Source organism: Arachis stenosperma, chromosome 10 (assembly GCF_014773155.1).
Source record: "Arachis stenosperma cultivar V10309 chromosome 10, arast.V10309.gnm1.PFL2, whole genome shotgun sequence".
Lineage (NCBI taxonomy): Eukaryota > Viridiplantae > Streptophyta > Magnoliopsida > Fabales > Fabaceae > Arachis > Arachis stenosperma.
In genome coordinates, this window is record NC_080386.1 from 132,906,216 (window position 1) to 132,929,224 (window position 23,009).

Sequence of the window (23,009 nt, forward strand, 5' to 3'; positions counted from 1 at the left end):
CGACAAAATTACCACACAAAAAAGTATAAATAACTGATATAAATGTGTATTAATTTATATATAAGATAAAATGTGGAAATTCATGTGCAGTCGGCTTCACGTGAAGTTGATATTTGAGAGCTGTTAGATGATTTGATTGATTTGACTAAATTTTTATTTAACGATTCTCAGATATCAATTTCACGTGAAATTGACTTTAACTGAATTTTCACCAAGATAAAAATAGAACAAATAACATTATTATTTTCTTAATTTAAAAAAGTTGGTTTGGTTTTTGTCATGTCTTCAAAGATGTGTGACTAACGGTAATCACGGCGCGGATTAAAGGGTTGATCAAGTATTTATTATGTCAAAGTTTGGCATTTATTTTGTGGATTATGTGAGTTGATGATGATTTTGACTTTTCCTTGTAAGGTTTATATGAAACAATAACTCTCTATTCCCCCATCAAGTCCATCTTTTGGGTAGTTAAAAAGCTATTAACAGAGTTGTTGAAAAGTGATTTATTTCTTAGCTTCAAATAATTATTTCTTCCAATAAAGAATAATAGAATGTGTGCTGAAGTTGTTTGTGTTGTTATTGGTTATTTCTTCAAAGCCCATAAAGGTGGAGACTATATAGTCAACAAGTGTGAAATGTATGAAGTTTAATTTAATGAGAGGTTAAAGTCCAAAACTATAGTCCAAAATGACAATAGGATGATCTAATAATTAGAAGTGGTAGCATGTCAAAATTGATGCTGTAGAAAAGAGGTCAATTTTTCTTATTTTCTCACTCTGTTTGAAGTTATGTCTTCATGCATGGCCATAATAATTGATGTTACATGAATTTAATTCATCGGCGGAAGCTTATTACAAAAGGAACAAATTGCCCTCCATGGCCCCCAAAGTAGAAAGAAGAGAAAAATGGACAATTGATTCCTGATTTTTTGGTTCGTAGACATTTACGTTTTTGAAAATTTAAAAATACATTTAAGTTTTTTACTTTTTTAAAATTTGAACATATCAATCCCTGTTTAACTTGTCGCACTTTAAAATTCTCCGACGTATACATTCGTAATGACCAAGTCATTACAATTGGAGTCACGTTTAATTGATCCATTGGGTTTGATTGACCCAAGTAGGGTTGAAAGTGAGCCGAGTAGAGTTGAGTTAGACCAAGCTCAAGTTTGGCTCACGAAAATTAAGCTTGGCTCATGGCTTTGCTCATTAACAATCGAACCTGTTTTTTAAGTTCAAGCTCGACTCACCGAAAGCTCACGAACTGGTTCGAGCTCACGAGCTAACTTAAATAACAGAAATATAATCTATAGTTCTATATTAAAATATTAAAATTTTAATATAACAAAATAAAAAATGCATCCATATATTTAACAAACTAAAACATTAAATCTTATACCTATCAGCTATCAAGTTTTGAATATTTATTTGACAACTTAAATTGGTAATGCAATCTCCACAAAGCTATATATATATATATATATATATATATATATATATATATATATAATCGAGTTAGCTTACGAGCTAATGAGTTGAGCTTATCTAAGCTTAAACTTGGCTCATTTAATTTATGAGCTCAATTCCAAGCTCAAGTTCGGCTTACTGGTTCACGAGCTCAGCTTATCAAGCTATTGGCGAGTCGAGCTCGAGCTAGCTCATGAGCTGGCTTGATTCACTTCCAGCCCTAGACCCAAGTGAACATAAGAGATCGATATGTCTAAATTTTAAAAAAAGTTAAAGACTTAAATGTATTTTTAAATTTTGAATTATTTAAATGTTCGCAAATCAAAAGAGCAATGAGTTATTTTTTATTTTCTCGAAAATAAAATAATGAAGAAAAAAATGCGGTAGCAATAAATCATAGCCTTTCTTAGCTCTAAAATTATGGTAGGTTAAGTTGCAAAGAAATTCGGACCTCAAACTTAGTTTTCATTTTTCCCCTCTATGGTAGGGATGTTATTGCTAACAAGGAACACATCAATTTTTGAAAGAAAAATGGTCACTTATGCTGTATTTAGATAACTAGCTAGAGGCTAAAAATAAAAATATAGAGAAAAACAATTTTAGTAAATATATAAATTTTTGTGTCAAACAGAAAATTTGGGCCTTTGTTCTTTTTTTCATAATTAAATAAAAATAATTATTCACATAAAAATATTTTTGTCTAAAAATAATAATCAAGATATTAGCATATATTATCTTAAATACTTTAGTTAAATATGTCAATTATCTAATAATATTTAATTATTATCTTTACATAAAAAATATATTTTTACTTCTATAATAAGTGCTAAAACAAATTAAATAGTTAATATTTAATTTAAAAATATAAAAAATAATAAATGTTAAATATTTAAAATTTACTATAAAAAAAATTCAGTAAAAATTTAATACCAAAAAATAAGGCACAAATTCCCCATAACAATTAAAAAGTGAGTTTCATCAGCACCTGCAGAAAAATTGAATCGCACTCCAAAAAGCACTAGAATTTAGTGTTAAAACTCACTTTAACATAAAGTATAAAACTCAAACTTCATATAATTAGTGACAAAACAAAACCTAGTCCGTATTTCAGAGCAAATACATACAAGGTGAAAATCAAGTGTAGTCAATTTTATGTAAAGTTGATAGTTAAAAGTCGTTAAACGATTTGACTAATTTGATTAAATTTTTCTCCAACAACTTTCAATTATCAACTTCACTTGAAATTGACTGCACTTGAATTTCCACCTACATACAAAGTGAAAAATAAACAAGAAATTATTACATACATTATTCATTTAAGGTGAAAACTCAGGTGTAGTCGATTTCACGTGAATTTGATAATTAAGAGCTGTTAGATGATTTGACTGATTTAACTAAATTTTCATCTAATGACTCTTAACTATCAACTTTACGTGAAGTCGACTGCACCTGAGTTTTCACCAACGTTGTTTAATTTCCACTACTTTGTGGCAATGCTAGAACACCATTATTTTGATTTTCTTCATCCAAATTCAATTGGTTCTCCTTCTCCTTATGATTATTATTATGATCACGTAGCTTTGCAATGTCATAAGAAGCATGCAATCCCACAAGCAAGTAATACACAACCAAAATCAGAGTCCAATATCCAAATCTCTTAAACGAAGCCACATCCAAAGAACCAAGAAGGAAAATGTTGATTCCAACAGAAGCTGATGGCAACAATGGAACCCATGGAACGCCCCAAATCTTTGCCTTCTTTGCAATGGGAACCAAGATCCAAATCCCCATTGTTCCAACCAACCAAAGAGGAACCGTCACGGCATAACCAAACCACCCTTCAGTGCGAGTCCAGTAAACCGCAGAGGCAACAGAGGAACCCACAATGAGACTAATGCAGACACAGAATTTTGCCACGTCGGATTTCTTCGTGGCTCCGTGGGCGTAGTGGCGGCGAACCAAGAGGGCTATTGCCACGAGAGAGAAGAGGAAGAGAGTTGAGATTGAGAGGAGGTTTGCGAGGACATCGAGGCTTGTGAAGAAGGCGATAATGGCGGTGGCGAAAAGCATGATGGTTGTTGCATTGATTGGTGTCCCGGTTCTGCGATTCACCCGAGCCAACCATGATGGTAACAAATGAGATCTTGCAATGTGTGTGAGGTACCTGATGATGTTATCAACACAAAGAAACAAAGGAAGGATACTGTAATGTTGATGATTTAGTTACAGAAGAAACTTGTTTGCAGTTAACTTCATATATAATTGATAATTAATAGTCAATAATTAAATAAATTTGACTAAATTATCTCTTAAATATCAACTTTACTAAACTCAGGTGAAGTTAATTTCATGTAAAATTGATAACATCTGAGTTTTCACTCATGGGTACGTGATAAAAATGTAACTTGCAAAAACAAGTTGATGTGTAATCATTAATAAAAGCTTCACTCGCACAATAATGTAACGACTTCTAAAACCTTGGAAGAACTATTATTACAAAAGCTAGTTGTTAAGATGAGATAATATCTTATAAGACTCTCTTTCTTAAGTATTGGTCTCTTCACTTGATATTATATTTTTTAAGTATTAATTCTACGGAGCACTTAACGTGGTCAACAATTTTTGACCAACATGTAATTAACACTTAGAGAACACCCTGCCTCAAGCACCAATACAATCAGAGAAAACAATAGCATAAGCAACAAAAACAAAAATGCAGCAAAAACCTTGAATAATGTAATATTATTTTGGTTTATTTTGACATGATAATTATTTATGTATAGATTTACATTCAATTTTTATAATTTGAGTATAAATTACATATCATCATTATATATATAAAAATATCTTTATATAAAAATAATAGTTAAAAATTTTTAGTTAATTTTACATATTTAACTAAATTATTTAATATAATGCCTTGACTATTATTAATATAAAAAGGTCTTCGTATTAAAATAATAATTGATAATATTTAGATAATTTAACATCATACTTATCAACATCTTAGCTATCATCTTTAAATAAAACATATTCATATAAGTAAATAAAAGCACATTTTTGCATGTGATAATGCTAAAAAAACAGTATCTAAAATTACCTTATATAACATTTATAATTTAATACATATAATATTCATAATTATATATTTATTACATCTAAAATTATATAATTATTTTAATAATAATTAATAAATATTAAATAAAATAACTTTAAATTATTTGAACTAATTTTTTATTATCTCCTAAAGATAAACGAATAATTTTTTGTTGCACAATAAAAAATTAGGGTATAAAAGTGTCTTCATATAATACCTTAATTATTAAGGTTATAAAAATATCTTCATATTAAAATAATAGTTAAATTTTTTTAAATAATTTAATATATTTAGCTTAACTTTTTGAAAAAACTATTAAAAGTATTCATGAAATTTACGACAAAAGCATTCAAATCCTAATTTTTGTTAAAACTTTAATAAAATTTTTAAACTACTCACACTTTCAATCTCAATTCACTTTTTTAACCTTTCATCTTCCAAGCTACACCTTTAAAATTCTTGTCATAGAATCCGAAACTATTCCATAAATTAAATGAACCTTTATGGTGAGAGTTTCGAATAGTAACGCAACAGAGGATTGCAGCACAAAGATTAACAATAGAATTAACTAATACCAATAAAAAATCAGAGAAAGAACCATAAAAAATAATTTTTAATTGTTTCAGTTGTTTTCTTCTTTTTTTTTTTCCTTAATTTAGGAATTTTCTTTGTGTGAAGAAATGTGGTAAAAAATGGAAAAAAACTCACCATATTGAATTTATCTATGAGAAAGTCCTCTACCACTATCACTACTATTGATTTCGGCCTGGTCTATTGTAAGAGTAGTTTAAACTCTATAACAAAAATTTTAATAATGCAAGTTAACTTATAGAAGGTTGAAAAAATGAGTTGAAGATAAAAGTATGAATAATTTAAAAGTTTTATTAAAAAATCAACAAAAAATTAAAATTTAAAAACTTTTATACAAAATTCATTTCCTCATGTATACATCATTAATTTCCTTAATTTATAAAAACTTTTGTCAATATTCATGAATTCAGTACTTTTGATAATTTTTCCTAACTGCTAATATAATACGTATGAATATCTTAGCTATCCTTTAAAACATATTCATATATATAAGTAGATGAAAACACATATTTGCATATATGTAGAAACAAATAAATTCTTGCTGCACAATAATAAATTAGGGTATGAAAAGTAAAAGATTTTTTCAGTTTTTGTAAGTTGAGAAATGGGAGTATCCATAAGAGTACCTTGCTTGTCCCACAGCACCAACAAGAAGAACACTGGTCATCCCTTTCAAGGCTCCAAGGGCAACAATGTACTTTCCCCATCTCAACCCCGCCGCTTCAAACGCAACGGAAAACGCAGCGTTTTCATCAACTTTGCTATAGTTCTGCATCAGACACAGTGTAACCGCCATCATGCAGTATATCAATGTGGTCATCACCATGGATCCAATTAGCCCAATCGGTATGTCCCTTCCAGGATTCTTCGTTTCCTCCGCCATGGTGGAAACCGCGTCGAATCCCACGTAAGCGAAGAACAAAACCGCCGCAGATTGGAAGATGCCGCGAGCTCCGAAAGGGGCAAAATCGGAATAATTTTTTGCATCGGCTTTGGTCAAGCCTGCAACAATGATGAAGAGAATGACGATGACGTGGACGAAGGAGGCGATGTAGTTTAAGCGGGAAGACGCCTTGGTGCTCAAGATTGCGAAGATGGAGACGGCGATGAGGACGAGAACGGCGAGAGGATCGAGCTGGTTGTAGTTGTGAGGGAGGGTTTTGACTTGGATTAGGAACTTGTCGGAATCTTGGTTGCATAGGGTGGCGAAGTAAGATGTCCAGGAGCGCGCCACGGCGGCGCCGCCGATCACATATTCAAGGAGGATGTTTCCGGCTGCTATGAAGGATATGAAGTCGCCAAGCTCTACTCTCAGGTATGCAAAGGAACCACCTGATGATTAATTAAGGAACCAAATTAGAATTTAATCACAATATTAGAATGGTGAAAACTGAAAACTCAGGTGAAGTTAACTTCACGTGAAGTTAACTTCACGTGAAGTTGATATTTGAGAGCCGTTAGATAATTTAATTGATTTGAGTAAATTTTTATCTAACTGTTCTTAGATATCAACTTCACGTTGATTACTGCACCTGAATTTCTACCTGTTAGAATATGTTTAATTAGGATAAATGCAATTTTTTGTGAAAAATAATCTATTAAGAGAATGAATGAATTTTTATTTAAATTTAAAAATTAATTTTAATGATAAAAAATTTTTAAATTTTTATTCGATTAAACTTATGTTTATAAACTTTAGATAATTATTTAAGTATTGGTTTGATTTGGAAAGTAGTCATTTTTACTGGTACCACAATATTGTTTAAATTTTTTTTACATTTAATATATATAAAAAATAAATTGAGAGGGTTTAGTCTATAATTTCTTTTTTTCCCCTAAGATATTCCTCTTCAAATATTATATTCATTAAAAACTTTTTTTATTTTTAAACTTGACTGAAAATCATTCACTAAGAAAATAAAAAATTTACGGTGCTTTTAAGTTTAATTTGTATGTTCTTAGTTATTTATAAAGCATTATTAGCTGCTAGAACACTCTAATAGCCAAAAGAAGTTGAATAATATATAAAATCACATTCAAACAACATTGTTGTTAACCTAAAAATTAAAGAAACATAACAATAAAAATAGCCTTTAGACCTTTAAAAGCATTTAAAAGCCTTTAGACCTTTAAATATTCTCTCTTTGTTCTATTTTTTGGATACCATCTCTTTAATTTTTGTTCCCAACATGCTGAATTGTAAGCTAATATCAAATAAGAAAATTCCTTTTGTATCCAAATAATAGAAGCTTACCTGCGACAGGAATTTCAACAGCAAATTCAGTGTAGCATAAGACAGACAACATGGCTGAAATGCCAGAGATAACATAGGACAACACAACAGCGGGGCCCACATGGTTCTTAACCTCAAGCCCTGTTAGGACAAAGATTCCTGACCCAATCACACTTCCCATTCCGAACCACATCAGGTCCCACCAAGATAGTGTTCTCTTCATCTCATGCTGGCTCTGTTTCTTTGCCTCAACTAACTCCACTTCATCCATGGACCGAGCCATGACCCGGTTCACTAATCTTGATGGGGTGTTCATGATTGCTCTTCCGTAGTTGTAAAAACTCTCAAATGACTCTAGCTTTATTGAAGGAGGACCATGATTTTCTGCTGCTGACCTTGAGATATTGTTTCCGTTTTCATCCATACTAATTGAGACATGATCCAAAGTTAAAACAAAAAAAAAAGTTCTCATGCAATGGATATTATTATTATTACGAATTCAAAGAATTTTTCTACAGATAATCCAATTGCATATCAAAAACTCCTGCTATTACTTTAAGCACTAACAAAATACTATTTGATACAAAAAATATTTCTAATTTATGAACCTACCAACCCGTTTTTCAGCCTAACAACCTAATATAAAGTAGCAAAACATACTAATAAACATAAGCATATCTTATTTACCTCTTTATTATGCGACTTTGCACCAAAAGATGAAAGCCCCAACAGGCCACAACCTTTGATCTATTTGGATTGAAGAAATGGAGAAGGCAAACCAAAATTTTTATTTCTGTTTTTCACTTCATTCAATGTAGAACTGCAAATACATTAAAGAGGAATGCTCTATTGTCCGGCAATAAGAAACTAACAAACAAAGGGACGAAAACAATTTCTTATGCATTTATTATACAATTGGCAACAAAGTGCACATCGACACAAAATAAGCATTCGTCAAAGTGAAAGGAATATTTTGGCGCATTCCATAAACGTAGAGCCAAAGGGGATGCAACATAAATTTGATAATTTTCAATCCAAGTCCGAATGAAAACACTAGCTTGAGGAATAATAAAATTTTGTAGTTTAAAACAGAATAAATGAGCTGCCAAGATACTTATGAAATGGACATTTAGAAAATGAAAGCAATTAATCAGAAAGCGTCTGTTTTAGTTGCAAATTAATATGGGTCCTTTTCTTGTGTTCGTCACTCTTCAGACTTACGGGTACTTATTAGGGAAGCAAGATACAGATAATATTTTGTTTTATAATTGATGGAGTATTGGTGAAAACCAGTTTGTAAATTGAGATTTTGAAAGGAGCAATGAGATTTTCGGAGCCAAATCCTAAATTAAGTTCATTCCAAAATTTTATTTGATGAAATATATATAAAGAAAGGCTCTAGTCTTTGATGCTCCAAGTAAATTATTCAGGTTTTGCAAGTTATGAGGGAAAAACAAATGTGGATAAGGTTGACAATGATGCTTAGCATAGCATGCAAAAAAAATAATGTAACCAATTAAGATCAAATACGTCCCACAAAGCACAAAGCAATAATGCTCACAGCAACAAAACGAAACAAATCCATCTGACAGTAAACTAAATTTACAGAACCCCATCTTTTGTAAGCTTGTATGGTATTCCTTAGACAATCAAAAATCAAAATTTGTAACATCCCATTACTGACATCAGAAGAAAACAAGATGCCCTATAATCCAAGCTGCCAAGGAAATCATGTCACAATGAAACACAAAATGGATCAAAGAAACATAGTCAAATTCTCATTAATTTAATCATCATCCATGCCAGCAGCAGGTTGCTCTCTCCTTGGTCCACCAGCTGGTTTTGCCATAATGATCTAAAAACATCAAAAGATATAGTCTCCGTAAATTTTCGGCTAGAGCAAAAGGGATGGAACATACATATTCACATAAAATTGTTGATAAATTGCAATCTGGAACAATCAACAGTCATAATGGATTGGAGTAACTACAGTATTTTACTTCCAATTAACTACTTAGAACTAAATATTCATGTTTAATGACGGTGTAAAATTCTTGAAAACAAATAAGTTTCTGGGCTAAAATATCTGTGCACAGAAGCAGTGATCCTTAGGGCCTTGAAGAGACTACAGATAGCTCCAAATCTCAAATTACTAGATCCCAATTCCCATTTGGCAAAACAATATCAACACACATACTCTTTGGAATCCACATCATCAATGATACTGAGCCAGATTTTTTAAGATAGATCATGCTTCATAATATACTCATCAACTATCATTAAAAGAGAAAAATTGAATTAAATTGATTGTACATAATTACCAGTGTTAACTGTTCTCATCTTCCTATATTTACTCTCACTCCATTTATTTTTTTTTCATTCATTTAATAGGGTTACAAGTAGAAAAATATAGTTGATATTGCCTAAGTTTTCTAAATAAACACTTAATTTGTGCTGCAGGGGTTTAAGGTGGCAAACTGAAACCAACAGAAAACTGAATATAACTTATTACCTGATCCACCCGTAGTACAGTGCATGCAGCATCAGCAGCGTATTTAAGAGCAAAGAACCTGAGCAGCCAAAAAAAATGAATTTTTTCCTCCAAATGGTAGAAGATAAATTCAAGTCTAATTCAACATCAAGTCTAAGCAGTTCAAAGAAAGCTACATCAATTAACCCTTCATACCATTTTTCACAATTTTACATTAAAAAATTTAAGGTTTATAATGAAGAAAAGATGCATGTCAGGAAGAAACTTACTTAGTCACATGTAGATCCCAAACCCCTATGGTTGACACATCCTTACAAACACCCTCTTCCAGATCAATGCCAACTTTGGTATTTCCTGAGGCATGTTCCGCATACAGAGAAGATATGATCTCCATTGCATTTAGCCCAGCATTCTCAGACAAAGTTCTTGGAATCATTTCAAAACTTTCAGCAAATTTTGCTATGGCGTACTGATCCAATCTGCAAAGCCATTTTGCAAATGTTTATCCCATCCGTAATACAATTACCGAATAAGCATCACATTACACAAAGAAAACAAGTCTTGAAGCATTTGAGATGGAGGCTATTTCTCCCGAGCATTAAATAAACAAATAATGGAATCCTTTGACTATTAATCAGGTCTGAATTTCCAAACATTTACATCCGAAGTCACAACTCAATTGATTATTAAAACATCTAGTGATAAGATGACCCAACATAAAAACTGCAGCATATACATGATCAGAAGAGTTACTTTTGTAACAAAAGATACACAGGACAAGACAAGATAAAAGAATCTACCAATAACATGTTTAAGTCAAAAGATCAAAGTGCAAGTAACAAGACAGATTGAAACTCAAAAATGTAGATTGAATGCATGTTGAAGCATGTCACTTGTTAAACAGCGGAATTAATAGCAGCACATTGATGAATCCACAAAATGCAAACCCATGTCCTACATATTTAAGACATAAGAGGAAAACATAAGATACCCTGTCTCCTTGAAAGAAAATTCCTTCACCCTTTTAGCCAATTCAATTTCAGTTGCTGCAGCTCCAGGTACAGTTCGGCTATCCCTGCACATGGCCTGACAAATAATTGCACAAAAATCCCAACTTTAAACAAGAATGATGGGATTCAACTTAGGATTGTATGCAGCATCCAGAAAATACCTTGTAAGTGTTCACCCCATCATCAACTGCTCTTTCGAGATCATCTAGAATACTGTCGGTACTGCCTCGTAAAACAACAGTGGCCACAGAATTTCCACCCTCTTCGTTTTTCACTATGGTTACCTACATACCATGGTAAGAGAAAGGGTAAAATCAGAAATTTGGAAAAGGGGGGGTAAAAGAGGCAACAAAAAAAGCTTATACAGAGAAACATAAGCAAGAAAAGGCAAACATGACAATTCAGAATGCAAACAATTCCTTCAATACCCTGACACCACCAATTTCCTCAACTGAAACAGAATCAACATATCCAAGATCATCTGGGTTTGGTTGCCCAAGTTTTAACTGTTGCAGGTAAACAGAATGGGTTAGAAAGACTATGCAAAAGCTTTTTTCTTTTCGTTGTTTTTGCTCTTGCATACAGGAACTCTCATCTTTTTTTTTTCCTTGTGTAATTCTTATGTATGTCTTAATGATATTCTTTTTTTTTTATCAAAAATAAATATATGAATGTAAAGAAAAATTTCGGCCATAAAATAATCAAAAGCTTCTCTCTACATAGCCAAGGAAAGAATACATACCATTGCAACAGCACCCGTTGTCCGGCAAAATCGACGTAGCTCAAACTTAGAACTGATTTTCAAAACCATGAGCCTATAGATCAAGAATTTATAGTTAGAAAACAATCTACACTTGGCATGATTTCAAATTGATGCAATCACAAAGTTCTTATTTTTTTTATGAATCAAAACATGAAACAGCTTAAAAAACTAAAAGAGGATATGTCTTGACACACTTATAACGCTCACAAAAATGCAAAGCCATCTCTCCTACTGATCCTCCACTGACAACCACTTTGGCACCAGACTCTGCAACCGCCTTAATGAGCTCCTCTACTTTGGCCTCTTCAGTTTTTGAATAATTTTCCAGCTATGAAAATCAAAATGAAGATAACAAATCTGATTAGCAAAAAAATCAAGCACAGAATTCATATCTACAAATAAAAATGCAAATCACAAGAAAATTGTCATGAAGCATATTTATGATAAGAAACTTTTGTACATCCAATTTAAATACATCGACATCAGGTGATTAATGAAGACATTGCCTTAACCAGCAAGAAAGAGTTAAAAAGTCGAAGACAAAAGTAGTTAGAATATAATTTCCAAAGAAAAGCTCCGACAACAAAAACAGCAAAAGAACATCATCCGCTGCTTTGGTAAATTTACAGGAAATAGCCATTATGCAAAGTTCGGCAAAACCCAACATTAGTTTATATATAGTTTTTATCATAACACAAATAAAGAATTAAATACTGCAACCCCACAAAAATGAGAAATGATGTTCAGCAAAAAATAGTCACTTTGACAAACCTGCTCTGCTGTATGTATGAGGACAGTTCCTTTGGTTTCGGTTGCAGATGTATCAACACCACCAGCAAAGACAGCAACCTATAACAGCAATGACATGAGAGATCAGCACTTATGTAAGAATTGAGTCAATAGCATATTGATGCTATATTAGGGAAGACAAAAACAACTTTATGTAGATTTCCTAGAAAATTGGATCAAAATTGCATATCCTTCGTGATGATGGGATATTTGCATAATATATATATATATAGCATAATTAGAAAACGAGTGTGCAAGAGAATGATTCTTCTTTGAAACTACTTGAGAGCTTAAAAATGAACAATAATGTGCCAACATGCAAGATAGAAACATAATTATACATTTATACTACAGCAGCAGTGAAGAGCGAGTTCAATACATCTCAAAATCCAGCATGCCTTTGCAATAAAATATTCGGCTTTTCATGGGCAGTATGTTAGTATGTATATATATTTGTTGTTTGTTTTCATGTACTTTACTGATTATTGATTGCTTTTCTAGTACAAGTTTCAGCTGGGACAATGTCTTAGCCTCTTAGGTTCATAAGATAGACAAAAACAAAAGGAACAGTCTCCATATTAGACAAAAAATTGAATATATATATATATATATATATATATATATATATATATATATATATATATTACATAATCCACTCTTAAACTATAAGTCCCAAAACGCATGGAACACTAACCTTTGCCTTCTCGATTCGCTTTATGGTCCCAACGGTATCACTTTTCAAAACCATTCCCCGAACAACAGTACTATTATGCAAGCCCCCTCCGAGTAGCTTTGCAACACGGACGTTGTCCACATTAAAGTTCGCAGGATTTTTGGGACACACTTGTATACATGCCTACATTTTCCAATTAGAAATCAGAATTCCGAGCGTCATGCAAATAAAAACATTGTGTCATAGTAAAAGAAAGGTAATCAAGATATACTCACATCAGCAACAAGCGAGCATATAGTGTCTTCCTGACCAAATTGCTTGCTAGCAACAGCTGCTCTCATTCTAGAAATAACTTGCTCCTTATCACGGACATCCATAGTCTCCGAACCCTTCTCGACCAATTCATCCAATATTTCAATAGTCTGAAATAGCATAGCATTTAGAAATGAGTCAGTTAACGGCCTCACAAGAGCAAAGTAGGGATTTGTGGAGTGTTTGCATGGATCAAAATAAGAGATCTCCATCAACTCATCATGTTTCTATTCAAACCATTATCAAGTTTCATAAACATTTAACAACTCGCTCAATTTAGAAACAAAGAAGGTTATACCAATGCTGTCCATCCAAATTCCAAATACGCCCTACAAGGGATATGACAGCACATTAAGACAGTGATACTAGGGTCCTTCCTTCTAAGATGAACACTTAGGCAGTGAATATTTCAGTGCCATCCATTGCGTCTCTCTATGTCTATGTCTCTGTCAAATGCAATCAAACATATGCGACAACTCACATGCCTTTACGCGAAGTTGATAACTATCAAATCTAACTGTTTTCAACTTCACGTGACGTGAGTTTCCACCTCAAACATATGTATCCTACAGCATCCATGTATTTTGCGTCTATAGACACTAACCAAACACAACCTAATCTCTCCCTCTCTCTTCTCTCACTCTCTCGTCAGAGAAATAAGAGACAAACCTTATTAATTGCTTTCGTATATCCACTGATGATCTCGCTCGGGTGCAGACCCATCCGAATAAGTTCCTCAGCGCCCTGCAGGATCTCGCCGGCAAAGGAAATCGTCAAATTGGCACCGTCACCGATCTCCTCCTGCTGAGCCTTCCCAGCCAAAACCAAAATCTTAGCAGCAGGATGCTGGACCTCAAGCTCGTTGACAATGGTGGCCGCATCGTTAGTGACAAAGAGCTTGTCCAAATGATTTATAACCATCTTATTCATACCTAAAGAAACAAGACACAAAACATGGATGTAATGGAAGCGAATCTGAAGAAAATGAACAAGTTAGAAGCGGTTAGAGAGGTTACCGTTAGGGCCGAGGGAGGTGCGGGTGATGGTGGAGAGCTGCTTGCAGGCGTCGATGTTCTTGAGGACGGCTTCGTCGAGGCCGGAGAGGTGCTTGTGACCTTCCTTCAGCATCGACTGAATGCCGTACGGCTGAATGTTGAAACCCGGCGCCATTGTTTCTTGCTTGCGAGTGAGAGTGTGAGAGTGTTTAAAACCCTAAACCCGTGAAATGGTGGCAACTTCTCTTTTTCTCTGGATTTCAATTTTAAGCGCAAGGCAACCCAGAAAGCCCTAGAGAACTTGGAACTAAAAATAAAAATCAAATGAGTGGAAAATCTACTTTTTGTTGCTACAAATGAAAACTTAGAAAAAAAAAAAAAGATTATTATATATATATAATAGTAATAAAGAGAAAACAAATGCAAAAATACTATATGTACGGAAAAGTTGAGTATTGAGTAATTATATATTTTTGTATATAAATATATATATATATATTGTATTTATTTTTAATATATATTTTATATTTATTTTTGTATTTTATTTCTATATTGAATAGCTGATTTGATGAATTTCTTTTGGTATACCGGAAGTATGATTGAATGAAAGGTGGTCATTCTAAATTTTGGTATCCGTAACCATTTTAAAATATATGTTTATTCTTTAAGAAAATTGAAAATATTGATTTTGTAATTATAGATATTTTCTTTTTCTAAGATTTTACTACCTGTCACCTACGTTTAATGTTGAGTTATGAGTTATGAGTTATGAGTTATGACGTTGTAAAATTTTATATAGATTTATAAAATTTCAGAAGATATTCGTAAGGACAAATTAAATAAAAATTTTAAAAATATAAATCATCAAAGTTCGAAGGCATAAGTGCATAACATTGTCCTAATGGCTTTAGCAGATATAGCCCTAGATATTTTAATGATTGATCTTGAAATTTGTATTGTCATAAATTGAGGAAGACATGCAAAATGATTATAAGTTCGGGGAATAAACAAGACCTCATATTCATATTCATCATCATTCATCATAATATAATGTATTTTTTGACTTTTTTCATTACACTTCCAATTTTTTACCTGTGGTTGATATACATCAGAATTATCAACTAAATCGCCAAACAAATACACCACTATTCCACTGGCCTTTTCTTTTGCTACTATTTAAACACTAAAGAAGGATAGTTGCATTGCATTTAAAAAATACCAAAACATTGAACAAATGAACTTGACATCAAAGTCAGCTTCTTGCTCTTGCTCCAAAATTTGTATACAGCCGCCGGACGATTACAGAATTTCCCTTCACGGAAGCATATGAGAGCGAAATAGCAGAGGATAAGTGCAACAAAATCCAGTGCTCCAACACTGCAAAACAAAAAGTAAGAAAAGGGAAAGAATCTCAGATTTTTGCAGAAAGAAATTATGCAAGCATAGGGAATCTAAGACCTGTACAATTGAAACCATGCACTGTACTGGAGAATTTTCAATGATTCAATATTTCAATTGGATGCTCATTGTATTTGCACCATTAATATGATATCACCGCCACTAACAAATGCTCCTCAAATATAAGTTATAATATTATATTATATAAATATAGCACATGAACATGAAAGAACAAAAACCTTTTCCTACTGAGCAGACTCTATTATATAGAATATTGGTTTCAAAAGCACCGATGGAAACAAAAGCGCAGCAAAATTCAAAGCATACTTACCACAGAGAGCAATGGTCCCTGCTTAAACTTCCCATGAAATGAAAAAGAAATTGGCCTTGGATTTTCTCCAGGTCCCCTTATAAATCCACTAACATGTACAATGGGAAATCAATAAATTAAGCATCCAAATAGTTAATATATATATATATATATATATAACAATTGACATGCAAGTAATTGGAGCATAATGAAGCATGAACTCACATTAATGATGTAGATATAAGAGGAGTCCTTCTAGTATCATATATGGCAATCAGACCCCTGTAAATATCCTCTCCGTCTTTAAATGACAAAGCTAATCGCTCCCCAGAATCATCCCATGCTATCTTTTCAATTCCCTTACTTCTTGAGATAAATATAAGATAACCAACATAAGGCTTTAGGACCAAATCACAACCATAAAAAAATATTGTTGAAATAAATAAATAAAATTCATCTATACCTTCTTATCAATGATAATATCTCTGGCAAATCTACAGGTAACAAATGCGCATCTGGAAAAGGCCAATAATAGTTAGCTCTCAATATATCAAATATATGTCAGGGAAATAAAATAAAACAACATTTTACAATTATGCTTATAGATTGATGCTATGAATAAACAAGGCAACCATGATTTGAGGTTAGAAGACATTGAATCACAACCACCAATGTCTAAATATTTCATTGCATGTACTTCCAACAAAAAATAACATTGATGGCATGCTACATGCAAATTACTTAATATCCTCAACTCCTTGCAATACAGTTTCTGGAATGGCTGCAAGTGGCTTCCTAGGCTCATTGTAGTGATGTAACATGAACAACATAAAACTTTCACTCTTTTATCGAGGCTAATGCAAGACCAGGATAATATTTTTTGCTTTTAACTTTTTTACTACATGTATCCCTAAGTATACAACAGTATAAATCACCGTCTCCAATATCACCAATCTTCTAATTCCATCAACTTACTAAAAAGTGCCTGTTGAGAAATGTAAATGTGTTTAGCGAAAAATTAAGTATACATTACATGTAATGCAGCCAAAGTAGAGAGCATGTGTTTCGTCTTAGACATATTTTAACATGGTTGATGTTTGGAAGCATTGATATTCCTTAAATAAACAGACATCTTGGTAATTAGGATATGAATATATCAAATACACTTGCCATAGTCAATACTTAAACTTAAGGAATCCAATGCTCTGCATAACTTGTCTATAAATATGGTTTGCTTAAAGGAGAAATAGTGATGTTTCATCCATTTAGCCACCCCTACCTACAGTGAATTAGATAATGTTGTGTGTTATAAAACATTGACTGAAGGGGATTCTCGCCAGTCACTCATTAAGATATCAATCTCAACTTCCACCAAAAGATGTGTTAGATTCATGTACAGAGCCAAAGTTATTGAGGTCTAAAAATATAATGCATAATGTTTTCCCTCTTTATCTTTCTTTACGCTTTTCCATCTATTCCTTAAACTTCAATGCCACACATATCAATTTTCCCAGTATTAATTAAGCATGGTAATCCAGCCTAGCTGAACAAAACTTAGTAATTGTTGGTGTAACATGGAAAAATACATATAACTGAATTAACATAAAAACTTTTAAAGCCAAGGTCAGATACCTAAGGAGGGAGGCTTTGATGCAAAGTGAACAGATCCCAAAGTCGAGGAATCAGAAAATGCAAGCAGTATCATTCGCCCATCTGGATCCCATGTTGCACCCTGATTTTATATAGTAAAAAAATGACCATCAGCCTAATAACACAATCATGTACAATATTAAATGGGGGAGGAAATTTAGATGGGGCTGCAATACCCTGAAAGTTTAGATGTCAGTTGTATTCCTTTTTGTTTTGGGCTCTGCCCTCTTTATGTACCCCAAAAAAAAAAGTTGGGGCGGAAAAAAAGGTCATTATAGAAGGCCTGAAGTTTCATGAGCACCAAGTGAAGGCTTTATATTTTATACAGTTGAAGATAATTCATTTTACAGTGTCTATATATTTTTTCAACACTTCAATTGGCCAACACACAAAGAAAGGTTAGCAACCATATGCTGCATCACAGCACACGAGTCATTATAGAGCATCAAAACATTAATTTATAATTCCATACCTTGACAAAACCACTAGTTGATGACCATTGTTCTGATGTCCAGGTATTTGTTTCCCAAAGATAAAATGTGCCATCACTGTGCAAGAACATAATAATGAGGTTATGAAGCTATGATCAATAAAAGTTCCAAAGTGTAAAGAAGACACGTTTGGTTTGTTCCACTACAATTTTGATGCAAAGAAGTAATCTCCAGTAGGTGACCACTTCAACGTTGATATGCCTCCTAATCCCCGACGAATTGGCGTCCCCATACCTACAAATAATGTGGAGAATAACTAAATCAGAAAGCAGAGACAAACTTTCATGTTTGAGGTTTTTATACCTCTCATAATGACAATCAAAATACAGATAAAAGGTTAAACTAGTTTTGGTCCCAACATTACATACATACGTTTTTTGGCTTGTCTCTAATCTCTATACTAAATAAAAGTTTAAGTCCCCATAAGCTGAATAAATTTTGGTTTACATCTCTTTATGCTAAAAGATATTTTTCTACAAGTCCCTTTAGCGAACAGGAAAGTGGTTTGGTGAATATTAGTTCACTAAGGTGTTGAACAGTATTCTTTTTTATAACTGTGGAGCAAGCTTCATTTATGGTTTAGCAGGTTCAATCTTCTGTAATAGTAATGTGATGTTCAGGTCACAAGTCTTACAGAAAAATATATGAAGTTTACAGTATGTTTTATATCACCTTAAAATAGAGAAACAATTTAGGAAGAAGATGAAAAAGAAAATTTATTGAATGACTTTTTAAGCTTATTTGGCACAATATTAATAGATCACCATGCTAAAAGTATGCTTCAAGGTAAAACATTAGGCAACCTAAGGAGGCAAAGATCTTCACGCACCTTGAGCAACATCCCACACAGTGAATGCAGAGCTCTCATATGAAGCAGAAGCTAAGTATGTGAATATAGGTTAAGTAACAAATGGTCAAGTACAAATAATTTTAAATAAAATTTATTGAAAAGGGAAAATTCTGTTCAAATTGGTCATGAATAAACATTGTTTGTACTAAATAATACAGTTCTATAGATGCCCAAAACATCTGAAAACTTATATAACAAGCGAATTAAGGCTGTTAACTCACAAGTTCAAGTAAAACTGGAAAAAAGTGAACTGAACAGCATTTCTTGCAAAAAGTTACACAAGAAAAGACATAATCATATGTGGGTTTGTTTCTGATTTTCAAAAATTAACTTTATACCTTGATTTTTTTTTCGCATAGTTGAAAAGCCCGAAAACTAGTTTTTCATACAAGGTATTCTAGTTAGGTTTTTTTTATTCTAACTATTTTATAAAATTTGAGCAAGTATTAAGTGAAAAGTAATTATGTCTATAAACCAAAGTGATTTTCCATCCCCCAAAAAAAAGATTGAAACAAACACTTTGAAAAACCTGTGGCAAAAACTTTTTAACATTATTTTGAGGATATCTTCCATCTGGACTCCAAGTAAGTGCGCTAACATGTTCATCATTCTGACTGCGAAGAAAATCAACCAAGATATACCGGATTCCCGAGCCTCTAGACAAACTTCCCAAAAATGAAGCAGTGCCGGATCTGACAGATGCTGCATTTCCAGGATAAGAAGCTGCCCAAATGCATATCCCACTCCTGCAACAGTGATTCCAGTAAGCAAGAAAGAACATTTTGCATCAATTGGCATTGTAGAGTAGACACCATAATAAACATGTATAAGACAGCGTCTCACTTGCAACCAACAGCAAGCATCCTCCCACCATTGGGCCTCCACTCTAGTACTCTAACATCTCTCTGTGATTCATTGGTCAAGATAGTTGGCTCCTTCCCCTCTACTCACAATGTAAAAATCACCACAATTTATCATCAAAAGAAAATTTCCATCATAACAAACATCTTAATATGATTAGAATAACAACAAAAATAAGCTACTAACAGAATCAATGCATCAGCTATATTTAACAACTAAAACAAGTTGCAAACAGTATAAAGTGCATTTGTTAGTGGACACTATCTTTCTTTAACAGGAAAACGCCATTCTTCAAATAAAAAAGCACTTCTTAAGTTGGTATAAGCATGTTTGCATAAGCTTCTTAAGATAGGCAAGTAGATAGTGAAATTGCTTCCGCATTCATGATCATGTCAAATTAAGCACCTGAATCTTCATAATCGCGGATGATGACCTGTGTCCGCCCTGATATAAACGCAACTATATGCTTATTCAGGTGCCAGCTCACTCCTTTTAGATCAACCTCTGGCAACAAATGCACCTAACATAGCATGGAATTCACATCACAACTCACTCTAATGAATTATCCAAACAAGCAACACGGGACAAATCAGAGCTCAAAAATTGAATCGAAAAAATCAAGAACATACATCATTAGGGTAAAATAGGCGTCTGAGACACCCGCTTACAAAGCCTTCCAAGACTGCCACAAGACTTTTCTTCTGAACAACCTCAGCTGCCATTGCCGCCGCCGCCGCCGCTGCCGGTGTTCCTTCTTGTTCGCCAGTATCACTTTCTAGAGGCGGCGGAGAAGGGGATGGCGACCTCTCCAGCTCCTGCTCCAACTGAAATGGCACAGGGCTGAACACCATTCCCTAATAATACCCGAAAAAATATAATCAAATAAAGTTAAATTAAATCTAAGTAAAATGGAAAAGTGGAAGCAGTGTAAATGATTGGGGATTACAAGAATCTTTCCATAGGTTGCATTGGCTCGGTCGTCGGAGAGTTCGTTGGCGGTAACTACACATTTGAAAAGACAAAATTCATTCATTCATTCAATCACAGTTTTAAACACATACACAGAGAGAGAGAAAGAGAGAGAGAGTAACTGAGTTCACGGTTGACTTCGCAGATTGTGACGGAACCAAGAGGAGGGAAGGAAGCCATGGCTGCGATGTAGGGTTTTAGAGAGAATAAGTTAGGAAAGCTTCTGAATGAGAGAATCGAATGAATTAATGGTTGCACCGTTGCGGTGGCAGATGTTGCCGTGTGGATGAGTCGTCTCGTGTTACGACTTATTCCGGCGACTTCGAATGCAACTTCACAGCTTCCGCGAGCTGCGGCGGTGGGTGGTGGTGTTTTGAGTGTGATTGTTTGAGAGCCAGAGTTTTAACTTTAAAATGGGTTTTCAAATATTAAGTTTTAAATCCTTCAACTTTTACGAAATTGCAATCCAAACCCAAACTCATTAACAAATAACAAAACGAGTACAACTAGAGCTGAAAATGAATCAAATCAGCTCGAGGGACTTGTTAACTCACTCAATAGTCAATAAGCTGAGGTTGTGAGCATGTTAGTCAAATTTGAGTTCATATATTAAATAAATTGAGTTTGAATTTACATCCTACCAATTCATTAGCTTGTTCGATTATAGATGACTATGACTAGCTTAGTTAGTGATGACTATGAATAGTTAGGAGTTGACATACCAATAAAAAATTTGACAAATTGTCGTAGTTTAAAGTATATTATATTTTCAATTATAAAGTTAAGTGTGGTTATTATTAATTTAATAGAGATAATTAAAAATATTTTGCCAAAGAAAAATTTTAAAAAAGACATAAGACTAGAATCATAGAAAAATTTTAAAAAAGATATAAAACTAGAACGATTTTTTGTTTGTTTGTTTAGGCGTTATTATTTTAATAAAAAAAGGTTTTTTTTAATAAAAAATTTATTTTTAGTGTGTTTGTTAAATTTTTAATAGTAGAAGTAAAAAAACTAAAAAAATAAAAAAATTTGTCTTTTTAAGAAGCTGTAATTTATATCTGTTGAGTTAAAAAATTAACTAAATTAATTAGTGATGACAAACATTATTTTTGGGTAAAATAAATAATTATTGTTGATTAGTATATGTTGCTAATTATTTATTGATACAGGTCAAAACCAAAATAAAAGCAAGCAACCCAAACTGAATGGAATTAATATACAAGGCTGGCGGGCTATAAAGCAATGAAAGCCCAAAAGAAAAATAAAGAAAGACGAAAGAGATGGGTCAAACGGGTTGCTTAATGGATATTCGATCCAAACCCAAGTTGATTTCAAATCCTTCCAACTTGATCTCACTTTCAAAGCAACGTCCCTCTTTTTCTCTGTTTTGTACAGAACTCAGAAAAAGTAAGAAAGAGAGCTTAGATCCTAAGCTAGTCATGAAAGAAGAAGGAAAGAGAAGGTTAAGCAAAGAAGGGTAAGGTCTAATCAACCATTTCAAACCATATCAAGAAAAGATCAGAAGGTTAAAGGTAACCCATTTTCTCATACATGCAACACAATTTCTTCTCTTCATCTTCAACTCTCTGCCACTCCGTTTTGAGCTATACGAAAAAGAGGATTTCTGTTTCTCATTGTTGTGTATCTATAGTTACAAGTGATACTTGGGGACCAAGTTCTGTTTCAATGGTCAAGATCTGGATTTACCCTTGAAAAAATCTTTTTCTGCTAATAATGTGGCTTTCAGTCAAGATAAGAAGTCAGAAACAAAGTTTCCATTGTGAGGATTAATGGGAAAAAGTGAGACAGTGGGTTGGTGAAATTCAGGGCTCAAGAAGTTGACCTAGGAAGAGCAATCAAGCAACATGCAAGGAGATTAAAGAGGTTTGATGTTCATTCAGAAGCCAATGAGAGAAAACCAGAGTTTGGTGAGTTGTGTAAAGAAGTTCCTCTACTTGGATAATGCTTTCTTTCAAAGAAGCATTCGGCCAATACTGAAGAACTAAATTTGAGGTTTGCAAATCTGGTTTATCACATAGCAAAGAGGCTGTTGATGA

General features: G+C 33.1%; 3 protein-coding genes across 4 annotated transcripts; all 3 read right to left on the minus strand.

The window, feature by feature from the left end:
• Positions 1–2,554: 2,554 nt before the first annotated feature.
• Positions 2,555–8,375, minus strand: LOC130955975 (cationic amino acid transporter 1-like). The gene is made up of 4 exons (XM_057882991.1): positions 8,075–8,375; positions 7,409–7,812; positions 5,781–6,486; positions 2,555–3,630 (listed from the first exon to the last, which is right to left on the minus strand). Exons 2-4 carry the CDS (start codon positions 7,809–7,811, stop codon positions 2,937–2,939), a joined length of 1,803 nt encoding a protein of 600 aa, XP_057738974.1. The 5' UTR covers position 7,812; positions 8,075–8,375; the 3' UTR covers positions 2,555–2,936.
• Positions 8,376–8,851: 476 nt separating this feature from the next.
• LOC130956419 (T-complex protein 1 subunit theta) lies at positions 8,852–14,741 on the minus strand. The gene is made up of 13 exons (XM_057883458.1): positions 14,442–14,741; positions 14,095–14,357; positions 13,389–13,535; positions 13,135–13,296; positions 12,423–12,500; positions 11,846–11,979; positions 11,631–11,703; positions 11,317–11,394; positions 11,050–11,172; positions 10,870–10,964; positions 10,148–10,357; positions 9,900–9,957; positions 8,852–9,242 (listed from the first exon to the last, which is right to left on the minus strand). The coding sequence occupies exons 1-13, from the start codon at positions 14,593–14,595 to the stop codon at positions 9,174–9,176; spliced, it is 1,644 nt and encodes a 547-aa protein (XP_057739441.1). The 5' UTR covers positions 14,596–14,741; the 3' UTR covers positions 8,852–9,173.
• Positions 14,742–15,424: 683 nt separating this feature from the next.
• On the minus strand, positions 15,425–21,347 carry LOC130954662 (aladin). Of its 2 annotated transcripts, none has more exons than XM_057881416.1 (14): positions 21,072–21,347; positions 20,927–20,982; positions 20,610–20,834; positions 20,386–20,500; positions 19,963–20,062; positions 19,683–19,865; positions 19,099–19,154; positions 18,416–18,503; positions 18,251–18,326; positions 17,761–17,860; positions 16,592–16,643; positions 16,354–16,494; positions 16,150–16,237; positions 15,425–15,797 (listed from the first exon to the last, which is right to left on the minus strand). In XM_057881416.1, the coding sequence occupies exons 1-14, from the start codon at positions 21,127–21,129 to the stop codon at positions 15,735–15,737; spliced, it is 1,401 nt and encodes a 466-aa protein (XP_057737399.1). In that variant the 5' UTR covers positions 21,130–21,347; the 3' UTR covers positions 15,425–15,734. The 2 variants fall into 2 exon arrangements, with proteins under 2 accessions (XP_057737399.1, XP_057737400.1); XM_057881417.1 differs by having other exon boundaries at positions 16,354–16,491; positions 21,072–21,346.
• Between the last annotated feature and the right edge of the window lie 1,662 nt (positions 21,348–23,009).